This window comes from Conger conger, chromosome 5 (genome assembly GCF_963514075.1).
Source record: "Conger conger chromosome 5, fConCon1.1, whole genome shotgun sequence".
Lineage (NCBI taxonomy): Eukaryota > Metazoa > Chordata > Actinopteri > Anguilliformes > Congridae > Conger > Conger conger.
Window position 1 is genome coordinate 26,532,736 of NC_083764.1, and position 26,943 is coordinate 26,559,678.

Consider the following 26,943-nt stretch of genomic DNA (forward strand, 5'->3'; position numbering starts at 1 on the left):
GGGATCTGGTATTTTTTGCAGAGTGAGGGAGGGGGAGGGGGTGAGCTGAATCTTCCATACTGCACTTCCGGTACGACCAACACTCTATCAAAGCCTCCATTCACGCAGAAAGGGGGATAGGAAGTAAGAGGGAGAGAATGATGGCGAACCTCATTGCTAAATCGCCTGGGAGTCTACCAAATAAGGTTCCATTTGTCTTGTGGGGTTTTCTTTTTTCTTTTACAACTTCGGTGACACACGGGACAGTAAATCATGAGAAAACAAGAGGGTTCTCTTACATTAGGCCGAGCTCCCCCCAGTGACACAAAGGTGTCTTTGTTCCAGTAAACAGGTATGTGGAAACACTCTCATGACACAGCAGATCCCCAGCTTGGGAAGCCAGCAACACAGCTGCCTGACACTCCCCCTTAACTACTCCCCCAAAGTTTTACATATGAATGTGCCATGCTGGGTGTGTACATTGACAGTGATTGCGAAAAAATACAGTTGCTTGAGCCAACATGAAGCACGTTTCTAAAGACAAAAACAGCGCAAGCTAGGTTTTTAAAAAACTGGTAGCTGGTTGACGAGTTAGACCAGCTCCATACTCAACATGGTTTGGCCAGCTCCAGCTATGTTTTGAAACAGCCGGTAGCTGGTATTTCAAGCTGGTCATAGTTGGATTTTACACCAGGGAGGTGTGTTGGATGATTTGGTGTTAAATATTGAGCCACATTTACAAAGTCAGTTTGAATGTGCATGACCCCTCCCTTCAATTTTACAATACTTGATATTATTTCAAATGGAAATGTGTTTATTTATTTCAAACACAGTCTCTGAGTTCTCCCTGGGGTTGCATGCATGTTGATTGATCATGACAAAATAAACCACTGTTAGGAGAAGAAACAGATGCCCTCAATGAAGGACAAGTCTGGAAGGGCAGTGGGTGCTGCATCATAAGGGCTGCAATGCTGTAATAGAATCAGGGCATTGCATTGATTATAAAAGCATACACACACAGCCATATTATGAATATTCTCTATTGATAGTATTCAGATTTGACATGACATTATCTATGACCCGATTTTATCTCAGCTTCTGCTGTGTTTTTTTCTTCTTTTTTCACCAGAAAATTACATGGTAGTGATTTAATTGGGCATTTATTACTTTATCATACCTCACATTTACAATAGCATTCACAATAGATCAACTAGTGCCACCTAGTGGCTCAGTAGTATCACTTACTTTGCCTGTCACACAGAGCCCAGTCTTCATTCCGATCCAGTGTTCAAGACTTTTAGGCTCTTACAGTGCACTACCCAAATAGGTTAGTGCACTTAATATCCCCGGATGATATACATATTTCCAGGGTTTCACTGAATTTGGCCATGCCTGAAACTAATGTGCCCTCAAAATATGTACTGTCTACTAAACACTGAGCTCATTCCAAACACTTCATTTTCTCCTCTTTTATCTTTTACTTGCTCCTGACCCAAAATTGGATGAGGTGCATCACATTTAAGGACATTCTAACCTGTTAAATCTTCCTCTAAACGGGTAGAAGTTAAAACTCCCGAACGTTTTTTTCTTGTGAGGAAACAGGAGCACATCCTTTGTGGAGGTATTTTTTCCTAAAGCATGACGTATAAATGATCGGCTAATGTCATGGACTAACTACAAGCCAGTTTTATTATAATCTTGTTATCATTGGCAAAATGCAATATTTAATCCACATTTGTGTCTTAAATACTGTTGGTACACATGACTAGACTTATCATGGTCAATTACCACCTGTTTCTTCTGAATTGGCAGTTGTTTGGCTTTTCCCATGCTGATGGATGACAAAGGGATTTTGCATGCTTGTTACCTCATTTTTATACTCTTGTGAAACCAGAAGTGATAGAATTACTTCCTTTAGACTGAAATTAACTAAATTAAGTAACAATGTATTGACAATTTAACTTTGATTTTATTTACAATAATTGTTAGGGATGCCAATGGTTTGACATATATGGTTTTTAGAAAAATAAATAAATTACTTCATAAAAAAACAGTGAAATATGATTGTAAATGTGTTGAAATAAAAGTATATAATTTTCTCATTATATAAAGTATATAATGTCTGAACATAACATCTAGATTATTATCTGTGTTGTATATTATATGCAGCCTTTTTTCTTTATTTTCATGAAGGGTGCCAATAATTCTGGAGCCCACTGTATGTATACTATCATTCAGCATACCCGAGGCAGCTTTAGCAAAAAGTATAATGGTTTCTCGGATATACTACGTTGTCATAGTGTTTGAAAGCATAGTGAAATGTAATAATAATTTTCCAACTCAGTCACTGCTTTGGCTTTAACCTCCATTATTCTTTGCAGACAGGTTGCTTGGGTCCTGAACTATTGCACTATAACGTAGTGTCCAGTGTTTGCATACTGCAATATTTCACCGAATATGGCATCTGGGTATTTTTGCATACTATTTGATGCATACTATGGTTTTGGACATACTAAACTTTTACATACTATTTTGGCAAACTAACTAGTATGTTAGTATATGATTTTCGACACAGCCTATGGTATACTTTCTGAAAAGTGTTCTCCAGAATACACTCAGCAAAACTCTGGGATTATGTATATAATCTGGGAATTTAAGTACACTACATTGAGACAAAACTTATCCAGTGCATTCACGGTCTGCATTTGGGTGTTCATCACATACTAATATAAGTAGGCAGTATGTTTAGTAGACAGTACATATTGAGGACACAGCAGTTAGCAGCCTGATACCAGAATATTGTATCCGTCATCTCAAACCTGCTCCATGATAATTTACTTTAAATTAACTGTCTGTGAGCCTGTATAAAATTAATCATGCCTAATAAAATCACAGTTGACACACTCCAAAATGGCTGCACCCTTCCTGGCTGATCACACAGATCAAGGATCAGTAGAACAGTAAGACAAGCTTTTTGTCCAGGACGTTTTGAAAGATCATTAAGATCCTCAGAATCATTCCAACAATTATTTAACAATTATCACAGGTTTGGTTGGAAAGGTATGATTTACCAAGTAAACTAGTTAGAGCCATACATGAACAATGGTTTAGAGTGCTATACAGCTCATTATTTTTCTTAGTTAACAAGTCAGCAATTTATATTCTCATTTTATAATTTCCTCCTTATTTACACTATGGAAATCTCTTTGTTAAAAATATCAGGACATTTACATCAAGAAATAATTGATTCAGTGATTAGCCCGCAAATAGAAAGAAAACTGCACTAATACGCAGCTAGACTGGGTGACCTCTAAATTGTACACTTATAGCCAGCTGATTATCTCATGACTGTTAATCACTTCTACTGGTTGCATACCTGTAGAGTGATTGAACATTCGTCTTAAGTAACTTAAATAGCAGTGGAATTTATCAGTAGATTAGCTTTGATTTGGTATTGCTTGTGAGCAATTGTAGGCCATTTAAATAGGCGTCAGAGCGACGCTAGCGTCACTCCGTCCCCGTTTGTGATGTTATGTTTCACCCCATCCCAGTCTGCTCTCTCCCTCGAAGACCCCCCCTGCGACGTGGGCCTCCACGGCGTCAGAACCCCTCAAACCTCAGCTATCCCCCGCTGACCCCCTGTGAGGACTTTGCTGTCACAGGGGGACTATGGAACTGCCAGTCTGCCACTCGGAAGGCTGACTTCATCCCTGCGTATGCCTCCCTCCAGTCCCTACAATTCCTTGCCCTAACTGAGACCTGGATCACACCTGACAACACCGCCACTCCCGCTGCCCTCTCATCCTCCTTCTCCTTCTCGCACACTCCCCGGCCTTCCGGCCGTGGCGGTGGTACTGGTCTTTTCATTTCCCCCTCGTGGAAATTTTCTGTTCTCCCCCTCTCTGACCTGTCCATATCCACTTTGAATTCCATTCTGTTGCAGTATCCTACCCTACTAACCTTTTCATTGCAGTTATCTACCGTGCTCCAGGGCCCCTGGGAAACTTCCTTGATGAGCTAGACACCCTTCTCAGCTCCTTCCCTGAGGATGGCACCCCACTGATTCTCCTTGGAGACTTCAACATCCACCTAGAAGCCTCCCAGTCTGCTGCCTTCCTACCGCTAATCCACTCCTTCGGCCTCTCCCTGCAACACTCTCCTCCAACCCACAAGGCGGGCAATGTCCTAGACCTTGTCTTTGTAAGGAACTGCTCATGCTCCGATTTCACGGTTACCCCTCTGCATACATCTGATCACCACTTCATCTCATTCTCCCTCCCTCTTCCTCCCCATCCTCCTCCCCCTCCTCCCACCCACACTTCCTCAGCCCGCCGTAACCTCCGCTCCCTCTCACCCTCTTCCTTTGCCAGCACCGTCACCGCCTCACTCCCCCCTCTCGAATCCTTCTCCAAACTCCCCGCTGACTCTGCATCTGCCACCCTCCTTTCATCTCTCTCCTCCGCCTTTGACTCTCTCTGTCCCCCTGTCTCAAAACCACCTCGCACATCCCCTCCCAGTCCTTGGATATCTGACACCCTCCGTACCTCCAGGGCCAGCCTCCGCGCAGCGGAGAGGAAGTGGGGGAAATCCAGAGACGCTTCCGACCTCATGACTTACCAGTCTCTCCTGGCGGCATTCTCTTCCGATGTCACTGCCGCCAAAGCAAAATACTATCAAAAGCAAATTCAGAACTCTGCTTCTAACCCCCGGAAACTTTTCTCCATTTTCTCCTCTCTCCTCAACGCACCGCCTCCTCCTCCTCAGTCCTCCTTCGCTGCTGATGACTTTGCTGATTTCTTCGATGAGAAGGTCACAGTCATCCGCAGATCCTTTACAACCACCGCCCCCCTCACTGTGCCCTTCCCCCCCTCTAGGCCCATCCCTTCCTTTTCCACTTTCTCCCCCCTTACGGACTCTGATGTTTCTCAACTCCTGCTCTGCCACCGCCCTACAACCTGTGCCCTTGACCCTATCCCCTCTTCTCTTCTCCAAACTATCACACCCGACATTCTCCCATTTGTCACCTCCCTTGTCAACTCCTCCCTGTCTTCCGGCTGTTTTCCGGCATCCTCCAAGAGGGCCCACATCACTCCGCTGCTAAAAAAGCCTACCCTGGATCCCTCCATCATCCAGAACTACCGCCCGGTATCTCTTCTTCCTTTCCTTTCTAAAACTATAGAACAAGCCGCTTCTACTCAACTTTCTTCCTTCTTTTCTAACAACAACCTGCTAGACCCCCATCAGTCTGGCTTCAGATCGGGCCACTCGACAGAGACTGCGCTCCTCTCCGTCAGTGAGTCACTTCATGCCGCACGAGCAGCCTCCCTCTCCTCTATCCTCATTCTTCTAGATCTCTCTGCTGCCTTCGACACTGTGGATCACTCCATCCTCCTGTCTGCCCTGTCAGCAACGGGCATCTGTGGCACAGCCCTGGACTGGATTGAGTCCTACCTCTCTGGTCGCTCCTTCCAGGTTGCCTGGGCTGGTTCGGTATCGACACCTCGGCCCCTCGCCACAGGAGTTCCCCAGGGCTCAGTCCTTGGCCCACTTCTTTTTTCTCTCTACACTCGCTCCCTTGGCCCTGTGATCACTGCACATGGGCTATCCTACCACTGCTATGCGGACGATACCCAACTCTTCGTCTCGTTCCCGCCGTCTGATACGCAGGTTTCAGCCCGTATCTCTGCTTGCCTGAGGGACATCCAGAGCTGGATGGACAACCACCATCTAAAGCTCAACCCAGGTAAAACTGAAATGATATTCATCCCTGCTAATACCTCTCCCCATCTGGATCTCTCCATTTCTCTCGGGGATACCACACTAACGCCGTCACCCAGTGCAAGGAACCTCGGCGTGGTGATGGACAGCAGACTGTCCCTTTCCGAGAACATTGCGGCGGTGACCCGGTCTTGCAGGTTCTTCCTCTACAACATACGGAGAATCCGCCCCTTTCTCACCCCCTACTCGACCCAGCTCCTGGTCCAAGCGATGGTTCTGTCCCGCCTGGACTACTGCAATTCCCTCTTGGCTGGCCTCCCAGCGTCCGCCATCAGACCCCTCCAACTTATCCAGAATGCAGCAGCTCGTCTGGTCTTCAACCTTCCCAAATACTCACACGTCACCCCCCTGCTTACTTCCCTCCACTGGCTGCCTGTCATGGCTCGCATCAAATTCAAAACATTGGTGCTAGCCTTCCAAGCAGTTAAAGGGTCTTCCCCAGCTTATCTGCAAAAAATCATCAGACCCTACACCCCTGCCAGACCTCTTCGTTCAGCCTCCACAGGCCGCTTGGCACCTCCCCCTCTCAGAACCTCCACCTCACGCTCACGACTACTGTCTGTTCTGGCTCCACGGTGGTGGAACGAACTCCCTGTTGAGGTCAGAACTATAGAATCTCTCCCCACCTTCAAGCGCAAGCTGAAGACGCACCTCTTCAAGCAGCACCTCTCCCCATCCCTACCTCCCTGTGAACCTTAATTGTTGTCTCTGTGACTTGCTTTGTGTATCGGTATTTTTAGTTGGCTAGGTAAGCAGTGTTTGGATAGTTAACTTTGGTGACTTTTGCTCTGTTTGTTCAAAAATAAAAAAATAAAAATAAAAATAAAAAATAAAAAATGGCCCTTGTCCTTATCTTTGTTGTACAGGTAGCAGTTGAAATTGTACTTACCTCTAGGGTCTTTCAGCGAACTTATCCCTGGTTATGGGTATGCACTTTGTTGTACGTCGCTCTGGATAAGAGCGTCTGCCAAATGCCAATAATGTAATGTAATGTAATGACTGAATCTCCTTTTCTGGTTTTTACTTTTCATGTCCAGTCCATAGGCCATCTCACACTGACTGTTCTACATGTCATGGTGAAGGTACTATGAAGGTCATTATATCTTCCTCTATTCTTTTATGAAAGAGAGCATTCATATACATTGTCATCATCAGTTCAGTCTTAATCCTCCTTACTACAGTGCAGTACTTGTTTGGATGATTACCTTTCCACCCCTTGCTCCAAAGTTTTTGTGGGCAAAAATATAAGAATTTCAGCATTATGCATAATTCAAGGAGGAAATAATAATGGTTTTTCCTTCACAAGCAGCATTTAACTATTCCTGCTGCGAGCACACTGAAATAGTGTATTTGACAACAGCCTAAAGGGACATTACGATTAACTGGATTAATTGGGGCAAAGTAAAAGTTAACAGTAACAGGCACATAGTGTACAAAGAATCACTTCATTATGGAGATAAACTCACAGCAGAGGACTCCTTAATGGTGTGGTTTGTGGCAGCAGTGAGTGAAAATCACAAATGACTGTACCTTCTCTACCAATATTTTTCAGGCCTTAAAGAATGCACCTTCCACTGATGAAGTGAAAGTACCCCCTCCCCCCTCTAGTCTTCCTGATCTCTGCCTTCTTCCATCCATTGCAATGGACTAGGCCAGTGGTTCCCAAACTCGATATGAATATGAACTTGGGAATGTTATACTTCATGGCATGCATAGCTATTCTTGACATAATGTGTCTTACACAATCCCTCGAATGAAGCACCTAATTAAGCCAAATTAACTGCTTGTTCAAATTCTGAGATTGCAATTATGGTTGGATCAAAAACCAGCATACTTAGGGGCCCGCAGGACCGAGTTTGGGAACCACTAGACTAGGTTACTTACCACTTTGAAGGATGTCTTTGTGCTTCGCTTCCTGCTGAAAGGTGAAGTGCCATCTAATGAGTTTTGAGGCATTTGGTTGAGTCAGAGATTAATCAAATGTGTTTCACAGATTCCAGCATGTTTCACAGTTCACTGATCATAAGCAATTCCTTCTTCAGACTTCCTATCGCTTTGGTACAGATAAGAAATCTGGCCCGCCATTCTGCTCTTGAGGCTTACCAGTGGTTTACATATTGTGGCAAACTATGAGGTTATGCTGGTGGCCATGTCTTTATACATCTGCACATAGTGAGCACCATCATTCATTGGACATTTATTATTTTGGTTCTGTACTTAGAGTTTGAAAGGATGCAATGACCATCATGCTGAATTGCAGACTGTCCACTTTAATTTGAGGATATTTTCATCCATATTGGATTAAATGTTTAGAAATTCCGTTGCATGCAATGGCTGCTTAAATCTGGACGCATAGACACCACCAGATGCTGGGCATCTTCCCAGGTGATGGTCTGCCAGGCCTGTACTGCAGCCATCTTTAGTTCCTACTTGTTTCGGGGACTTTTTGCCTTCAGCCTTCAGTAAGCATGCAAAATGCATGTTTACTTGGATTCAGATTTGGTGATTGACTCGGCCAGTCAAGGATTTTCCACTTTTTGGCTGTCAAAAAAGTCGTTGTTCTTGCAGTATGTTTCAGGCTATTGTCTTGTTGCATGATGAAGTGCCGTCCAATAAGTTTAGAGACATTTGGTTTTATCTGAGCAAATAACTATTTTTTTGATAGACTTCGGAATTAATTGTTCTACTTCTGTCTGCTGTCACATCATTGACAGTTGAGCCCATTCGACTGGCAGCCATATAAGCCCAAGCAAGTACTTTAGTGTGCTTTGGATCATGGACATTTCCTTTTTTCTCCACTTTCCTCTTTCCCTCACTCTGGTACATGTTAATCTTTATCTCTGACCACAAGACTTTGTTTCAGAACTCTTTTAGGTGCTTATTACCAAACTGTAATTTCACCTTTCTGTTTTTCAGGCTTATCATTGGCACATCCAATGCTTTCCCGTCACTGATCAGCCTCATGTTGCTGAGATTTAATGGCATTGACACTTCTTTGGTTCTCATGTTGAGACCACAACAGACTCCTGGGGCTTATTCTAATCCTTTTTTTAAATCCTCCTTTTCCTTTTCTGGCCCCAAGCTTCACTCATCTGGAGAGGCTAGGAAAAGATGGGAAATTCATTAAAAAAAAAAAAAAAAAGAATTTGACAAATGGAATGCCCTTACACCTTCAAACGTCAGTTTGAAGCCACGTCAGTTATAGACAAATGGGGAGAGGTGGATCCACAGGCTGATCATTTATACGTCAGGCTTTTCAGCAAAAAATAAAAATAAAATGCACTTGCATTTTCTTGCTCAAAGGAAAGATTGAGAGTACCCAACTTCTAGCTCCTAGAAATAACATTTAATGGGTTAGAACATCCGTAAAGATGGCGGACCTCAAATAATTTCCAGGCCAAGAGCAAGGAGAAAAATTTTGAAATGAACCCCAAATGCAAATACCACACCTAGAATCAACTCTTGACCTTTTTGCTTTATTGTATGCAAAACAATGATGCAGACACACAGCTGACCAGGCAATTGTCCAATAACATAGTCCTCTAGAATGGGGGGGAACTATGTACAAGGTCTGCAATTCCTATATACCTGTAGTTCACCCGATTCAGAAGTAAATGCCCTCAAATTAGTCTGCACATTGTTTTTCCAAATTCATAATTTGTGCCACTGTCCAAAGACTGCTTGCATGCACTCTCACTCAGTTATAAAATCCAACAAGACATGCAGTATATCGCTTTGCACCATATATTTCAAAGTATTAAAATGCCAATTTCCCCTGAATTCTCAACAATGGGATACTTGGACAGTTTCGAAGACGTTCCAGGATTAAAACCGTTCCAAAGACCACAGAAAGCCTTGCATTTCCATATTGGAAAATCAGATGAAGGTAGATAGTTGCCCAGTCAGTTACAAGTTTAGGGCAGAACTCTTGGCTCGTCAAATGACAACCTGTACTTCATAAGCCGCCTTCAACTCTACTCGAAATGAACCACAGGCCTGTTAACATGCATTACTGGATTCAACGTTGGTCAAATGAAGTCCTACACAAATCCACTGCCGTTTGGTGGACATGCATGGTGCAATACAACTACTAATCAGTTTGAGGCATTGTAAACACTACATGCAAAAGCCCCTGAAAAGCCATTTTGAAGAAACCTGGTACTACCTATGGTGTTACAACATTGCCATACAAACTTATGGTATCACTCAATTTAGAGATGCAGTCTCCATATCAAAAACCAAAAAGAAACACTACCATTAATGGCAAAAAACATACTTTAATGATTCAAAAAAAAATAAAAATAATAATAATACAGCAAAACAATATCAAGAGCAGCTTGCGCCAGATAGGAAGGTTAAATCCAGAGTCAAGAGAATTTTATATATTATACCTAGAGAAATGGATGGAACAACAGCGCATAGAATTCATGGTAATCTAATGATTTGGTCAGCGAAGCACTATATATTAATCAAACAAGTCACAGCAGCAGGGGAAGATGGGTTTGCTGGGGAGGAAAAGCTGAAATGTAGACCCAGCCCAATATGAAGACTCAGATGGCATCAATGTCAATGTCGTCCTCGTCCTTGTGGTCAGACTTTTCCGGTTTCACAGTCTCCACGGTCAGCTCGCGGGCGGAGGGAGAGTACACCACCTGCGCAAGAGAGATGTCAGGAGAATGGTGACACTATACAGCCCTCTTACTGGTCTATGGACAACAAAAAGCTAGCAATTTTATCAATGGGCATCTCCTTATGGTAGGACAAGGCGAGCATTGCTGGGCTGAAAGGCTTGCTCTTGCCCTTATGTCATGTTATTGAAATTGTACCACTTCGAACATCTCATACCCATCTCAATACACTCATGAATAAATTGAGAATTTTCCCTAGCCTCGATGGGAAAGTTAATGGGCCCCAATTCACACCTCAACATTTTCATCATCTTCTTCCTCTTCCTCGCTGCCTTCGCTCTCCTCCTCTGCCTCTTTCAGCCACTTAACAAAGGGAGCGGCCTTGGCGTGCATTTCTTTGGCAAGCTCCTTGGAAACGTACTTCTTGGACACCTACAACATTTCAATTTCAATGAGTTAACATGAATTTAAAGCCATACATATATACATACACATACATTTAGTTCTTGTATCATAAAGGGAGAAAACTGAATACCCATTAGGCTTTCCAGAAAGGGCTTCAGAACCCCCAAAAAATAATTTAATGTTTTAATTCCCTCACGTATGACCCAATACTTCAGATGCTGCATTTAAATGTCCATTACATTTTATTTGATTTTATTAAAATGGAGAAAAGAAAAAAGACACCATTGTTAGCAAACAAGGGGACAGTGTTCATTTCCCACCCCTACACTTTTGAGACCTAGTTTGAGACACAATTCCAATCCAAAAGACTTGCTCTACAACATGGGTTATGTTTGATTCAATTATCTGCATTAAGAATTAAAATGAATCCAATTCTCAAAACCTATAAAATTTTGCTCGATTATTATTATTAGGCGGCACGGATGGTGCAGTGGGTAGCACTGCCGCCTCACAGCAAGGAGGTCCTGGGCTCGAATCCCCATCGGCCGGGGCCTCTCTGTGCAGAGTTTGCATGTTCTCCCCGTGTCTGCGTGGGTTTCCTCCGGGAACTCCGGTTTCCTCCCACAGTCCAAAGACATGCAGGTTAGGCTGATTGGAGAGTCTAAATTGCCCATAGGTGTGAGTGTGTGAGTGAATGGTGTGTGTGCCCTGCGATGGACTGGCGACCTGTCCAGGGTGTATTCCTGCCTTTCGCCCAATGTATGCTGGGATAGGCTCCAGCCCCCCTGCGACCCTGTTCAGGATAAGCAGGTTAAGATAATGGCTGGATGGATTATTATTATTTTTTTTTTTTATTTGTCCTACACAGACCTACAGTCCAGAAAGATCAGAGGCCAAGGGTCCATTTTTCCCCGGAACGACCCGAGAGCAAGGGGATTGGACAGGTTAACAGTGTAGAGAATTCTAAGGTGGCTACCTTGCTCAAATATGCGCCACGTCCACAAAATTCTGACCGGTGTCAGCATGAAAAGAACATTACACTTCACGTTGTGCAAGGTGGATTTCGATCTTTTGTAAGAGCAGTGGCAGAATTAGACCAGTACAACATTGCACTGCACCAGGAAAGGAGCTAGCAAAGAATACAAAGCTACAGCAGCTGTAAGCATGGAGTGCATGATCAGGTTCTCTTCTGCACCTAAGCATGTCCAATATTTCCAAAAAGGTTTCCAAAATTACAGCCCATCAGTTAAACATTTTCAGATACAGCCCATAGAATAACCAATGATTTTTAGGAACTGAGTGTGCAAGGAGGTGACCAGACAATACAGAAATCTGATCATTACTGGCAATTAAAGTATGACTTTTAGAAGTATAAAAGTATGTGTGCCCTGTGGGAGTGAGCTCACCTTCTCAGCCCAGGACAAGATGACATCCTCCTCCAGCAGGTCGGCGTCGTACAGGTCCTTCAGCACGACTGCCACACGGGGGAGGAGCTGGGCCTGGTGCAGCTTCACCAGGCACTCAAACCCACCCAGCAGGTACTTCTGTGCCTTCTTGTTGTTGTGGCAAAACTACAAAAATAAAATGAATAAATTACCACGGCAGCAGGAAAACGAGTCAAGTAAGAACGCGAATAAACCGTGTACGCATTTCAAAAGGAGCAGCCATGGACGTGTGTGGAGGAGGCGGTGGCTTTGCAACTCACACGCAGGAAGTGGCGCTTGTACTTCTTGATCTGGTCCCGGATGTTCTCGTCGAACAGCAGCTCGCTCAGGATCAGGGGCCCCATCGCCTTCACGTCCAGCCGCTCAGCCTCAGCCAGGATCTCTTTGTCCGCCGCATCGATGGCCCCTTCCTCCTTTTTATCCTGTCAACACGGACATGTCTGCATTTCAGCTTTCCATTTGGAGACCACTTTAAACCGACCATTTAATTGGTTCACTTACTGCCGATTATGTAAAGACCATTTGCAGTCAGAATCATCTTTTTGGATATACATTTTTAAAACACAAAGATGGCTATTTTATTCACTGGAGACTAAATTTCTCTTTTCCTTAAAGTAAAAGTTATTTCTAAACTGGAGTAGTCGTATGACACCAAGAAATGATTACTTTCCATTTTATGAACTTGTAAAAAATTTATAAATCCTTACGTACTGGCTTAATGAATGCTAAAGGCAAGTATAAGTAACTGCCAACTAAACATTACAATATCCTCCTTATTTACCCTGTCAGAAATCTGGTAATAGCCCAAACACGATGACTGAGTATTATACAATTTCTGGCAATTCGTTTTTCCCTAGCAGCTTACTGCCCCACACTCACATGCACTAGTAAGTTACAGCCTTCAGTAGTACAAGCCAGTAAGCCAGTTAAGACAGAACAACCTGTTCTTGCAGGGGAAGGGGAGTGCTGCGTAATGGAGGAAAAGGGTGCAGGCTGACTGAAGCTCACCTTGACAAAATTGTAGAACAAGTTGACCCTCTCCTCCAGGGTTTTCTCCAGGTCTTCGCTGAGGGTCAGGTTCTTGGCGTGCTCGCTGATCTCCCCCATCCTGCGCCTCTGGGCCTCCTCGGTGGTCTCCACCGACCAGTCCTCATCCTCGTCATCGCGGTCCTGGACACGACACGGGGCTGAGCGTCAGCCGGCCCATTCCCAACAGATGTGAGGAGGAGTGGGACCCCACGGCCGGCTAAGTACTCACCACGGCGTCCGGCGCATCAAATTCTCCGTGGCTCCCTGCGTCGCTGCCATTGGAGCCGTTCTCCTTGTCCTTCTTGCGGTTTTTCTTCTCCTTCTCCTTCTTAACTGATCCACTCTCATTCTCTTTGGTTCAAAAAGACAAAAAAGAAAAAAACTCATTTAGACTGGATTTTGCCCGTCCAAAGGAAGAAGAAATGGCAGTTTCATGAAAACCCAGCAAATAAAGATTCAGGGATTAAACGAGCAAAACGTGCAGCTTCAGCTGCTGCTTTTCAGATATTGCAGGATCACCAGCCAACTAACTGCTGGAGGCTGGCCATGACACGCCATCGTAAACCATTCCATTGATCCGGTGGCATTTTTATCCTCAGAGACAGGTGAGGAGGACCCTGCTCACCTGGCGGGTTTTTAAGGATGAAAGTACAGAGCTTGTGCCGTGTGTCCAGCATGCCGCGGTACCCGCAGGCCTTGCAGGAGTTGCCTATGGTTTGCTTCTTGGGGTTGATGTGCTGTAAGGGGAGAGGAGGAAACATAATTGAAAGAAAAGAACATGCATGACACACAAAGCACCGCAGCGCTAGACCAGCTCGTTTTTCTTCAAGCCGGGGGAATGACGACCACATTGGGTTTCATGCACCCTGCTGACAGAAACGTCAGCCTCCACTGTTAGAACAGGGAAGTGAGTCAATTAGTTAAGAGGGTAAGTGAGAACCTAGAGTTACAGCAACGCTCTAGGCCACGAACGGGAACTCGTTCTGAATTGGTGGAAATCCAGACACCCGTATAGTCTTCAGAAGGCTGGGGAATGTCTGGCTAATATGCCTAGATGCATTTCACCCAATCAGCAGGAAAGCATCCACTACAACACTTTGCTGTCCGCACTGAAAGACTCAATGGTAGAGCCGCATCTGCAGACCGCCCCCCCCAGAAAAAAAAAAGAAAGAAAATAAAAGAGGGACGTGCTCACCAGGTCGGTTTCTGGATTATCGCATTCAGGACACAGCACAAATTTCCGGATGAATCCATCCAGCATGTCCTGCAGCTTGTTGGCCTCGTGCGATCCGTTGACGATGTAGCGGTCATTCTTGGAATCAAACTGAGTTTGGGCACCCAGCTCACAGCCAAAGAACTTGGTGGGATCTGCAGAAAGAATCCCAGTTGTAACTGACAAGGGATAGAAACTGCAAACCTGTTTGAGTCATTCTTCAAAATGGAGGATTATCCCCAAGGTTAGCCACTCCATATGCTAGCCTGCATGTGCTAAGATTTGGAACGGCTTGCATTGCAATGCTACAGGAGTGCTGTTGGTGCAGACAAATCAAGGCCATGTCCAGTTCCTTAGATCACGATCCCCATTAGAGAATGAAAATGAAAACATTTAATGGAAAACTTACATGTAGGAGGCCTATTCAGAGCCTTTGCAACGTCGACCATGTTGACAATAACGGTCTTGATTCCATTTCCCTTGCCTTCCACCTGGTAAAGCGACACAGACATTGGAAACGATTACGTTGGGAACATGGACATCAAGGATAAGTATCATCCATTTATAATATTTTATCAATGCCAGGCTCAATCCAGGCTGAACTACAAGATTTTCCTAAAGAAAAGTTCAGACAGGTTAACAACGCAGACAAGCACAAACACCTGTAAGGCCTGCCACCGCTTCTTATCCCAATTTGGACTAGCACAGACATTAGTCAGACCAAGACTGCTTATAAGCAGCTCAGCAGGTGAGCTTGCTAGCAACCAACAGAACAGCAGAGGTTGCGGGTGTAATCATTCCTTCCAACTAAAACCCTCATAGTGCACAACAGATAAGTAGCTACTCGATGACCGATCAAGCAGGAAATTCAGTGACCTCCACCCACCTTGGCGACCAGACGGGGCATCTTGTAGCGATAGAACTGGTCTGACACGCTGCGATTGACGTTGACAGACATTTTGGCCCACTGTACGCTTTATCAGTAAGACAAAAAGATTTTGGATTGCAGTTTTTTGTTATCTTCTGCGTGGAGAAGAGTGGATGACATAAACGACTGCAGAGGTATTCGGTCTCTGACATGAAAAAGATTGTGCCGCAGAGGCTGTGTGCTACTTGCTTGTAGGCTAAGTGTCCCCCACGCAGGTTCCAACAGCTGCACAACAGCTCTGCAACAGACAAGCATTTTAACATTAAATGTACGCATAGTTATTCAGCAAATTTAGTTGCACTCCACCCACAAATACAGTACTCTTATCTCAAGGAAACACCATCATTTTAGACTGCCTTACCCAATATTTAGCAAAAGGACATAAAATGTGGCTTTTGTGATCAGCATGGTTCAACTTATTCAGCATGATTGTTATAAATAGCTATGAATGCCATGAAGAATAAAAGCCCAATATTCACATTGTGCTACATTTCAAAATATTAGAAAAATTAGGTACATTTACACTGATCAAATTAGACCGAGGTGAACCAAACAAATGTCAGTTATCAACATTCAGTCTTCAATTTGATCAGTTAACATTTTGTGTTGCCACTTTTTTCTCCAATGTAGCACAATGTGAACTTGGGATGGCATGTAGACATTTGTGACAATTACAGTTTAAGAGGATAAATAATCCCTCTAAACATTAAAAGTAACCGTTTGTTAACATTGCGATTGTGGTTGGAAGAAAATAATCACTGTACCAAGTGAACGACCAACATTATGACAGTAAAGAAGGAGGTTTCCCAGTTGTTACACCCGTTACTACAATATAGTCAAGTGGAGTCAATGTAAGAACCACGTTCTTGGTTATTCCAGTATGGGACTGGCTGTGTTCAACCAGGTTTTCGATTTTGTGTTCCGACATGCGACAGAACAAATTGCCAAATTACTATACAAATAGTATAACTAACTACCCGTAGACCAATACTAAAACTTGTAAACATTGCTATACCTAAAAATACGCAATTTGCTATGCACATTAGCGTTATCTACTGGTTGACTACTTGCCGCTACGTTATGATTCCAATGGCTGACATACCGTAACGTTGGTTAAAAATAAACCGACTTAAAGTGAAACATTCCAGCTAAAACGGTGTTAAACGGGCCATCCAACAGGAACATATCGGTCCGAGCTGAGAAACTGGTAAAGCTAGCTAGTTGTAACGTATTAATACTAGCTAGCCACCAATCATCTTAAGATACACGCAAGGTCAAAGACCAATGCAAGCTATCCATCCATAATTAACGACTAATTTTGTCCAAATAGTCAATGGATTAGTCATCGTTGAACAGAAGAAAAAAAAACAACGGCAACGTGAACTAACCCAGGAAAGCAACGCATTTCTAAGAAAAATCAACTTAACATGACCTAACTCAAGTTATAATCAGTTAATTACCTTTCTTTTTTAAAACATGTTTTAAAAAATGTGGCAAAGAAGAATGGTTATGCATGAAGTAGTTACGAACTATAGCCACATATAAAAACGCGTGTCTTGACGCGATTCCTGTAGTGACTTGAGGTGTAGTCAGAGACCACCAGGCCCAGGTTGTGCAATGTGGTGCAGAGTGCGTCATTAATGTAGCTTCAGCACGGAGTCCGCGCGAGGAGAGACGCCATTTTGACTCACACTTCACCATGACATACGGGGTTCAATTGGCACATCTGGGCAACCACTTAGGTACACATGCTGTGAAATGACAAAAGACACTTAAAATAAAAGGATAAAGGTGTCCAAATACCTTTCCCATCCGTCGCTCCTGTCGTCCTGGTACTCACCGTGTTCGTAAAACAAAGACATAAACACACCGCTCGTCGCCCCTAGACGCTAGTGTGCAACTTTACTTTTATTATTATTATTATTATTATTATTATTGGTTACCTAGCTAGCTAATAAGCTAGTTTAGCCAAAAGCAAGTTTTATTGTGAAGTTGGACGGCACACGGCTGTGGACCGAATGTGTTGACAGGATTCAACGTGCTGAAAAAGCAGTGAGCAGATACAATCACCCTGAAACACGAGACTCCCTCTGAAATTATGGATCTGAAAGAAGCGTGGAAAAAAAACAAATCAGCAACTTATTCTAAATTTAAAATGTAAAATTACATATTGACAACATATTACCAGCTAGCAAGTGTTATGTTCGTGAACGATGTAGCAAACCAACAGTATTTAGCCAAGTTCGTATCGTTACGTTGTTCCAGGTCAATTAACATTAGCAAGCTATAGCCAATACCGTTGCCTATATATGGACCATTTATCCTCAACTTTTGTGGTGTGATATTATAAATTTATGTATTAACCATTCAACCATAAATCACTTGCAAACCTGCGTTTACGGTCAACTTACCTCTGTCAAGCACTCATTCAGTCGATACAAAGCTGTAATGAATACGTGCTAACGTTGCCAATATGGATGTCTTTACGGACTTCGCTAACTTACTGCTTCCGCCCCGTACCGTTACCCATTGGCTATATCAACTCCCCCGTGAGAAGACCAACCTTCTATTTGCTCATTTCGGTGGCAATCATTAGCTTAAGGATGATTCATGTGAAGCCTGTTCCATAGTATGCTTGCGTCAGTGTGATAGCTGAGATCACGAGTGAGGCGTTCCATTTAAGTAAACACACTGTATATTTATGAGTTTTTAAACTTCACAATTGTACCTTGAAACAGCAATATTAGCTAAACAAACATACTACACTGTTAATATTATCATTAGTATTATACTATTACTATTAAGAGGTTGTTTGCAACACCGTCACACAGGAATGAAATAATCATAACTATATATATGTTATATATACTATATATACTATATATGTATATATAGTAAAATAGATTAAAAACGTATTCATGTTTTGTAGTCCACCACTGTCATTCTGAAAATGCAAGGTCTTTTTTTATTAATGTATTTTATAAGCAATAATACAACAATGTTATGTCAAGAAAAGTAATCAAGGCTAGGGTGGGGGTAAACAAGCACGTGCACTTCTCAGTGGACACAGAACTTTGCCTTGCTAATTTTCACTACCGATAGGTTCTGTTAAACTAGTTCTAAAATGTGCGTATTTCTTAATCCACGATAAAGAAACTTGTGATACAATCATATGCCATAAAATCTTTCATCTAATTCATATAGTGTGTTAAGGAATCTATAAGCACCATATCCCTGTTCAGTATTGTGTTCACTGCACTTAAAAGCTCATTTATGGGACTTGGTAGCTGGGGAAAATGCTTCTGTCCCCAGTAATACAAGAGGGCAATCTCAATGACTGTTAGACTTTCAGTTTGTCTCTGATGATCCCCACATTTAAATCATACCCCCTGCTATGCCACAGAATCTGTGTTCAACAGAAGAAGCTATTATGTTGTTTGAAAGCTCTAGGCTAGCTTTCAGCTCCCATAGAACAATGGCAATCGAGAACATAGCAGTGTGAGATGCATTTGTAGGGTGGGAGGCTCCCAGCTAACACAAAGCATTCTCACAATGTTGCAGCAATGTAGTGGCAAAACATTCCAGTAACACTGTGAGAATGTTTTGTGTTAGCTGGGCTGATAGGCCATTCTGCTACATTATGCATGGCGTAGAGGGATGATTGTGTGGAGGGTGTGCCACAAGCAAACTCCTCCCCCCATCCATCATCAATAACTCTGGGAAATACATTCCCAAAAAACAGCACATTGCTTCTCATTGCTTTGTCAGTTAGGAGAGAAAACTGGAAATGGAAAAGTAAAATGATTAATATATGAATATTTTGCTTGTCTTTTTGCAGTCTTTTTTTTTTTCATTTTACATCAACTCACATTTTACATCAATTGACAAACTGTTTGTGGTGAATCGTATTGAAACAAATAAATGAAAATATTAACCTCCTAAGGTATTCTGTAAATAAGTAAAAGAGTGGGATGGACTGAGATCCTGCGTTGCTGAAATAGATGGTAGACCTACTTCCAGTTGTTATAAATACATATAACATGAAGGGGATTGAAACTGTTAAAAATGATGAAAACTTAATGTGTTTGGGGATACAGCCCAATGGTGTAAAATTTTAGCCCATTTTGTGGTGTTATGGTGTAAAATCTATGCTGCTTTAATTTTAACCAAGAAAACTTTAATGTGGGGAAAACGTCTGATATGAACAAATAAACTAATAATATTGAATAATAATATTGAACATAAATGAACTGATAAATATTCTACAATTTTGGAGACAAAACTTAATTTACAAATTAGTCAATTACAATCACAGATTTATCATAGCAGCTGAGCCTCTCACACATAAATTTGAGTAAAAAACAAGAAGTAACTTTTCCACCAGCAAGTTTAAGTGATGACAAACTACAAACCAGTAATGCAATGAACGTAATCATTTGTGATTGAATATAGCAATATTCAGCAGGGGGCAGCAGAGCATTATGTGTTTGATCAATCTGACTTACACTCAGTGAGCTCTTTATTAGGTATTTATTTCACTTATTTTTTTAAATTATTGGTGCATTCTGCTGCTGTAGCCTATGCACTTAGAGGTTTGACGTGTTGTGTGTTCAGAGACAGAGACTCCAGAGATGAGCAGTTCAGCAGTTTCTGAGATACTCAAACCACCGTCTGGCACAAACAATCAATCCAAAGTCAAAGTCACTTAGATCACATTTCTTCCCTATTCTGACATTTGGTCTGAAAAACAGCTGAACCTCTTGACCATGTCTGCATGCTTTTATGCATTTAATTGCTGTCACATGATTGACTGATTAAATATTTGCATTAACAAGCTGGTGCTTATTCGGGGCCAAAAAAATCCCCTCAAGTAACAGGCTTTATTACCTACTCCTTCCCACCATCTGTCAGCCTACAATTCTGCTTGCCTGAGAGACATCCAGAGCTGGATGCACAACCACCATCTAAAGCTCGACCCAGGTAAGACTGAAATAATCTTCCTTCCTGCTCTATCATCTCCCCTTCTTGATTTCTCCATTTCCCTAGGAAACACCCCGTTGATGCCAACGCCCTGTGCAAGGAACCTGGCAGTTGTGATGGACAACAGACTGCCTCTCTCCGAGAACATTGCGGCAGTGACCCGGACATGTAGATTCTTCCTATACAACATCCAGAGAATCTGCCCATTTCTCACCCCCTACTTGACCCATAAATAATATGATTTTTCTAAAAGAGATGATCCAACCTCCTGATTTCAGTAATATCTGAACTGGCACTTCATAAAATGTTACAAGTGTGGTGAAATTTGTGGAGCTCGTTCAATCACTGTTGTAAGAAACCCCCCAAATACACCAAAAGGCGGAAGTATCCGAGAGGTGAAGGAAACGCGTGTAGTCTTACCAATGCTACTGGAACAGGATTAATTTTATTTTGTTCTCGTTCAACTGCTCCTCTGTTCTACCAGTTCAACAAAAGGAACTGCAAATGTCCGCCAATAGTGTGGCTCTACATGATCACTATCTGTTTGAATAGACGCGGACGTGTCTGTGGCCTGTACAGCCTACAATGATACACTTAGTATGTATCTTGTGATGGCACTGTTGTATAGGCGAATGACTACGGGGTGCAAGTATCCTAGGTTGTCTATGTCTAGTAGGACTCTAAACTGCTAAGTGTGCAGTGGTGCGAGTCAAGAGGATGTAGGTTCAAATTAATACAATTTATTCAACAATGTGCATTGTTACAAGAATTACAAGGTATAATATGAATGGCTTTACGCAAATAGTGTGCAGGAGATTGTATTAGCGAGTCTCCTCGAACCATTCCACTGTATACCCAGGGTTTTCAGGAAAAGCAACAAATTATCAAATAAAGATGGCGGTAACAACAATGGTCCTGCTGATGTTATCTCTTCATTCAATGTTCAACAAACCTGGTTAACCTTTGTATCACAGCTGGATGCTGATTCACAGGTAACTTGCATTACCTGTGGTTTATTCCGACAAGATGACACCAATGACACCAAACTATTTCCCACAACAGGAGTTATCTAAAGACACCAAACACTGTATGTGGAAAGCCCATGATCTATGCAGTACTATTTCACCTCAACAGTTCTGGGAGCGTTCCACTGAGGTAGCAGAATTGTGCAGAGGCAGCATAATGATGGGAGCAATAGTCCTGTATTGACGAGCACTGTCTTTTCATCAAAGCTTGCTGACCCTGTGACATGGTCAACACAGTCTGTTTCATTTTAGGGGTCTGCAGAGAGGCACACTTATGTAAAATGCCCTACACTGTCAAACTGGCATCAGGATCAAAATACAAGGCATTATCTCTTTCTTGCCAATGTCACAAATGTACTATTTATCAAGTTCTGTTTTCTGTTTTTGTCTAAGTTGTCAGCTTTTTCATTCATTTTTGCCCTCTGTGACCACCTAGTGTTTCCTGCTCCATCCACCCTCATGCATTTGTTTCAGCTGTGTCCCATTTTGTGTTTCCGCCTCCCCACTCCTTATATGTACTTCCTTCCTGTCTCCTGACATTGATTCCACCTGTTTCTCATTTTGTGCTTGTTTAGTGGTGTATTTAAACCCCTTTGTTTTCTGTCTTTTGTGGTCAGATTGTTATGTGTCCTGGCCATATGGGCCAGTGGTGTTTTCCGAGTGATGTCTGGTTTTACCCTTTTGTTCTGATTTGACCCATTGTGTTTGGACTGTTTGGCTATTTGGTTTTTTATTTTGGATTCTGCTTTTGTTTAGACTGCCTGTGTGTTATCAACCCTTTGCTTGTGACATTGACCACACTGGTTTATCCCTGCTGAACCTGTTTGCTTGTGTATCGACCCTTTGCCTGGACTTGTTTTCGAACTGCCTGATCCGTCACAAACGATTGCCACAAGATTGTGTTTGCGTCCAGTAAACATGGAAATAAAGAGAATGTCTGGTTCCTAGTATCATATGACAGGGACACTTAAAAGCTATTCAGTAAAGCAGGAAATTTCCCATAATCTTATATTAGCCTATATCTATTGAATTTTAGCCCACTCTCCTGTCAACCTCTGTCAGTAGTTAAAACAACTGAGAGTAGAGACCTCAGCCAACAGTGACATTCATTTCAAAATATTAAGACTTTCATTGAATTAAGATTCATATTATGGGACAGAATTGTTGGACAAAATGATAGGTAAAACCAAATTTAGGTGCTCTTTGTCTTACGAAACGTTCTTCAATGAGCTCTAGTAAGTACAAAAAATGATATTTCCATCTTTATTAGACTTAATAATTCCCCCAGGATTCTAGGGCTCTGGTATCAATCCCTTTCTGCCATCATATAATCAATGCATCTGCATTATATGTCAAGCAAACACTGTAGTATGCCTATGGCTTCATAGCAATATGCCAGCTTGACTGAAGATAACAATTGAGCAAGGGTTGAACAAGGAATTTGGATTCAAATGCGGACAGACATTGATGCCACTGGGAAGTGAAGTCCATAATTAGAAGTAGTAGAATAGCCTACTTTACACCAGAGAACATCTGTGCAACATTCAAGTTTCCATATTGAACTTGCCAAAAGATGAAATGCTCTCCAACTGTCCTGTGGGGGGAGCTATAAATATGTTTCTCCCTCTGCCTTCTCTGATAGAGAGCTGGCCTCTCTTTGACATTCTCCTTCACACATGCACTTACACATCAGGTACTCATTATAAACATTTGCTTCAAAGTAAGGAATGAGTATGATATGAGGCTTTCAGCATTCTTGTTCAGACACACTCCCACAGAGGCCAATGGTGGTAAGTCATAAAGATAACCTTTCAACAGTGAATAACAATTCAGCTGCACTGGGCTCGAAGGCTAAAAGGCTTGAAAAACTACACCATACCAAAAAAAGGTTATATAAGTTTGAATGGTCGGTTATTTACTCAGTATGGCCATGCTATTATACTCACCTCACCTACTTCTTCTCATAATATCCTTTGGCAAGGGCTATATTTTCAAAGCCCACTGATTCTGGTGTTATTGTTCCACAACATTGTGTTTGCGTCCAGTAAACATAGAAATAAAGAGAATGTCTGGCTCCTAGTACACATGACAAGGGCAATTAAAAGCCTAAGTTGGGCTTCCTCTGTATTCATCAAGGCCAAGAGGACAAAATGGTGCTTGATAATCAGGGAAAGATGCAAGGAGACTGGTTTCATTCGTTTTAATGCACAGCATGCTGAGGGTGACAATTGTCAGTTGTATAGCTCTATTATAAGAGGCAGTTTTAATGAACAATTGAGTGTATGCACCTTTACACAACTTTGAACTTTTAGTATCAATTTGGGTTTCACAGAATACATGTTCAACTTCAAAAACTGCTTGACAGAATAATTGTAAGCAAACATATGATATTGTATGATACGGTTAGGTCCTGTTTGTAGCAGTTTAGGAAGATCACTTTAAAATCCTGCTTATGAATGTATGGTTCATGTGAAGAAAACAAGCATTGTGACTGTGAGTCTTGTCTCCTTTTCATCTTTTCTTTGGTGACTAGGCCTAATCTCAGTGTTACCTTCACATACAATAACCCTTTTATCAAAATGAATTTATTCTCTCTTTTCCCTAAACATGAAACATATTTGCAAACTCGTCTCATTACTGCAACATCTTTGGTAAATTTGAGGGATCACTGCACGCAAGCACACATCCTCTTCTATATTGCAAGCTGAAAACTGCTACTCTTCCACCCACTGCATACAGGCATGTGTATTGTTTAGATTTTGTTGATACTGATGCGAAGACAATACTTTTAAAACAGTAATGGTGCCTAAACAGTGCTGGAACTGATCGCCTCTTTTAAAATAATGAGCAAATAGAAGATCTTTTTCTTTGCAAAGACAAAGAAATTGAACAATTTGATTGTTTAAATTATACTAAATTAGTTTGTCTCCCCTTGTTTTCTCACATTGTACTTTAGAGGTTATGATAGCTCATTTGTCAATCCCCTTAATTTAAGTTGATAAAGTAATTTCATGACGTTACATGGCATTTAGCAGACGCTCTTATCCAGAGCGACGTACAACAAAGAGCAGATCAAACACAAGTACCAAGAGGACCTGAGAGGACAGTACAGTTCCGAATCCTAGTGTAATACACTGCTTTTGAAATGAAACAATGTTTAAAATGTTAAAGTTCAGACTGTTCCCTGCATATTGAGTGATATGTGTAGGAATCACATCCCTTTTTATACATAGCCCCCCCCCCCGCCCCCAATTCTATAGAACCAAAATGAATTGGACAGTTGGCTTGTCAGCTGTTTCTGAGTAGTCAGGTCTATTCAATTGCTTCCTTAGTGCAAGTATGAGAAAGCTTTCAGGATCTAGACTTGATTCTAGGTATTTGATTCCCTTTGGAGTCTGTTCTTGGCGAAGAGTTCTGCCAATGACAGTCAAGGAAGCCATTATGAGGGTGAGAAATGAGAAAAGACATAGACATGGGCTAAACAACAGACTTTCTAAAATAAACCGCTTGGAACAACATTAAGAAGAAAGTGCACAGGTGTATTTTTGGGATCATTGTCTTGCTGTGGGATGTAGCAGTGTCCAAGTCTAATGACTTTGGAGACATTTGATTGAACTGAGCAAATAAGATGCTTCTGTAGACTTCATTCTGTTGCTATCAGTGTTCACTTCCCTTCCTGACTGTCCCCATTTTAGATAAACTAATTGGTTTTATGTCTCAATTAGAAACTCAATTGTACATTTAGTAGCTTGACTGAGTCACATAGTGGATACAAACAGGTGGCCCGATTTATACCTATTATTTATAACATTTCTCTTTTGGCAGAGATTAAAGTTATTTAGTTTGCTAATGGTACCTGCTGTCACTAACTGAGTAGACAAAGTGAGTGCAACATTTTCTAGCGATGCATTGTGGCAGCGAAATGAGGCACTGAAATCTGTGTTGCGATTCAGACCGGCAGGTAGCAGTCATACGGGAACTGGTGCCATATTGGTACCGGGTTTCCATATCCCAACTCTCCTCTCTGCACCACGCGCCACTCACTGTCCCCACTGGCATGGTCAGGATCCAGCACCAGACCAGACCATGGGACGGGTCGGTTCACTGAACCAGTGCTCTGGCAGGACATGGCACCTGGCAGCCCATTTCAACCTGGTCCTAACCTCAACAATGATGTGAAAAAAAAAAAGCAGATCCCTCAGGTGGAGGTTAGAGGTTACTAGATCTTGGTGGGCCACTTGGGAAGTTTCACCCTAGAGAAGAAAGAGTGGGTGTTTCCGGGTGTGCCCGAGGACCGGTTCACTGCCAGGCTCTCTTTGATCCTTTTTATGTCGACGTTGGGGAGGCTTTTGAGGCGCAACAGGGTGGAGATATGCTTGTCACTGCAAAAGGGGCAAGTGGGGGGGGGGGGAGAGGGGAGAACAACAGGGTCTTGTCACATCACATACCCAATGAACCTGTAAGGTGACAGTAATCAGGACAATGTTGGGAAACGGCATCCGAATGATCCTTATATTTATCTATGAAACACCTCTTTTCAGTGATATGCTTACACTGCAAAAAGTCTTCACAAGCATTTTAGTCTTGTAATAAGACTTGTAAAAAGACTAAAATGCCAAGACTATACTCGCGGAGACGAGTATGTACGTTTTTACCGAATGTGTTTTTTTTCAGTCACGGACGAGTAAACACGTCTAAAACATAACCTTCAAAAAACAGCTACAGACGAGTTTATCTGTCGATTCTGGGCGTTGTCGAGCCTTTCTAAGCATGAATCGAGTCTACTCGTCGACTCATATGACTGGCAGAGGTGTTAGCTATCGCTCAGGCATTTCAAGGGGTGCCTGTTTTGTAGTTTTCCTACAGTAGTCAATGCTCTCAGCGGCATTTCTTTTGATTTGCGCCATTCAGTCGTCGTTTATTATTTTTTTCAACAAATTACACCCCAAATGTTTAGTTCAGGGGAAGATGGTGAATATGAACCTTCGCTAAGAAGCTTGGATACGTCTGATGACAGATAATACCTTTCATAAATTTGCTGACTGAATATTTGCAAATAAAGGTAATTTGTGCTATAAAATAATTCCAAATAATTTCATTCATAAGTCATTTCATTCATTTATATTTGCAAATCATTTTAATTTCTGCTAGATTTTTTGCTAGTATATGTAATAAAAAACAAAAAAATAATATGAAAAAACTATGGCCAAAAAATACGGTTTATGGGAAGACAAGTTAACACGTTTTTGCCGAAAAGGTTATTTTCAGAATAAAATTTCAACCACAAAAATGGGGAAAAAATGAAATACAAGTTATTTTTATAATCAGCATAAAAAATACTATATTAAATATAACTTAAAAAATTTGGCTGAAAATGACAGGTTCCTTCCAAAATAATTGGGGTCAAGATCTTTTTTTCTTTCAAGTAGAAAATAATGTTAATGTTTGCTTGACAAGTAAAATTTTCAATTAAGTAAAATGTTGTTATTACATTGGCAAACTGTCTTACCTCATTGGTAATATTTGTCTTTTT

At 42.0% G+C, this 26,943-nt stretch overlaps 2 protein-coding genes across 9 annotated transcripts in view; both read right to left on the reverse strand.

Moving 5' to 3' along the window:
- Nucleotides 1-9,214: 9,214 nt before the first annotated feature.
- Nucleotides 9,215-17,970, reverse strand: LOC133128642 (eukaryotic translation initiation factor 5-like). Of its 6 annotated transcripts, none has more exons than XM_061242335.1 (12): nucleotides 17,817-17,970; nucleotides 17,209-17,509; nucleotides 15,595-15,643; nucleotides 14,887-14,968; nucleotides 14,460-14,632; nucleotides 13,890-14,001; nucleotides 13,494-13,615; nucleotides 13,244-13,405; nucleotides 12,496-12,657; nucleotides 12,197-12,361; nucleotides 10,680-10,817; nucleotides 9,215-10,409 (listed from the first exon to the last, which is right to left on the reverse strand). In XM_061242335.1, the coding sequence occupies exons 2-12, from the start codon at nucleotides 17,265-17,267 to the stop codon at nucleotides 10,308-10,310; spliced, it is 1,326 nt and encodes a 441-aa protein (XP_061098319.1). In that variant the 5' UTR covers nucleotides 17,268-17,509; nucleotides 17,817-17,970; the 3' UTR covers nucleotides 9,215-10,307. The 6 variants fall into 6 exon arrangements, with proteins under 6 accessions (XP_061098319.1, XP_061098320.1, XP_061098318.1 ...); XM_061242336.1 differs by having other exon boundaries at nucleotides 15,364-15,643; XM_061242334.1 differs by lacking the exons at nucleotides 17,209-17,509; nucleotides 17,817-17,970 and adding exons at nucleotides 15,364-15,451; nucleotides 16,866-17,145.
- Nucleotides 17,971-24,682: 6,712 nt separating this feature from the next.
- The window catches only part of LOC133127947 (tumor necrosis factor alpha-induced protein 2-like), a 48,142-nt gene continuing 45,881 nt past the window's right edge, over nucleotides 24,683-26,943 (reverse strand). For all 3 annotated transcript variants that reach the window (XM_061241089.1, XM_061241092.1, XM_061241090.1), the window contains one exon: nucleotides 24,683-25,792. In XM_061241089.1, the coding sequence (XP_061097073.1) occupies nucleotides 25,630-25,792 (163 nt within the window). In that variant the 3' untranslated portion in view covers nucleotides 24,683-25,629. The remainder of the gene's footprint in view (nucleotides 25,793-26,943) is intronic.

Bases quoted from the DNA above. Each gene is read 5' to 3' on its own strand.
- LOC133128642 (XM_061242334.1), bottom strand. From the start codon at position 17,106: ATGGTGAAGTGTGAGTCAAAATGGCGTCTCTCCTCGCGCGGACTCCGT. The intron at 12,658-13,243 runs GTGAGCTTCAGT...CCGTGTTGACAG, and splicing joins TGTTCTACAATTTTGTCAAG to GATAAAAAGGAGGAAGGGGC. The intron at 10,818-12,196 runs GTGAGCTCACTC...GAAATGTTGTAG, and splicing joins TCTTGTCCTGGGCTGAGAAG to GTGTCCAAGAAGTACGTTTC.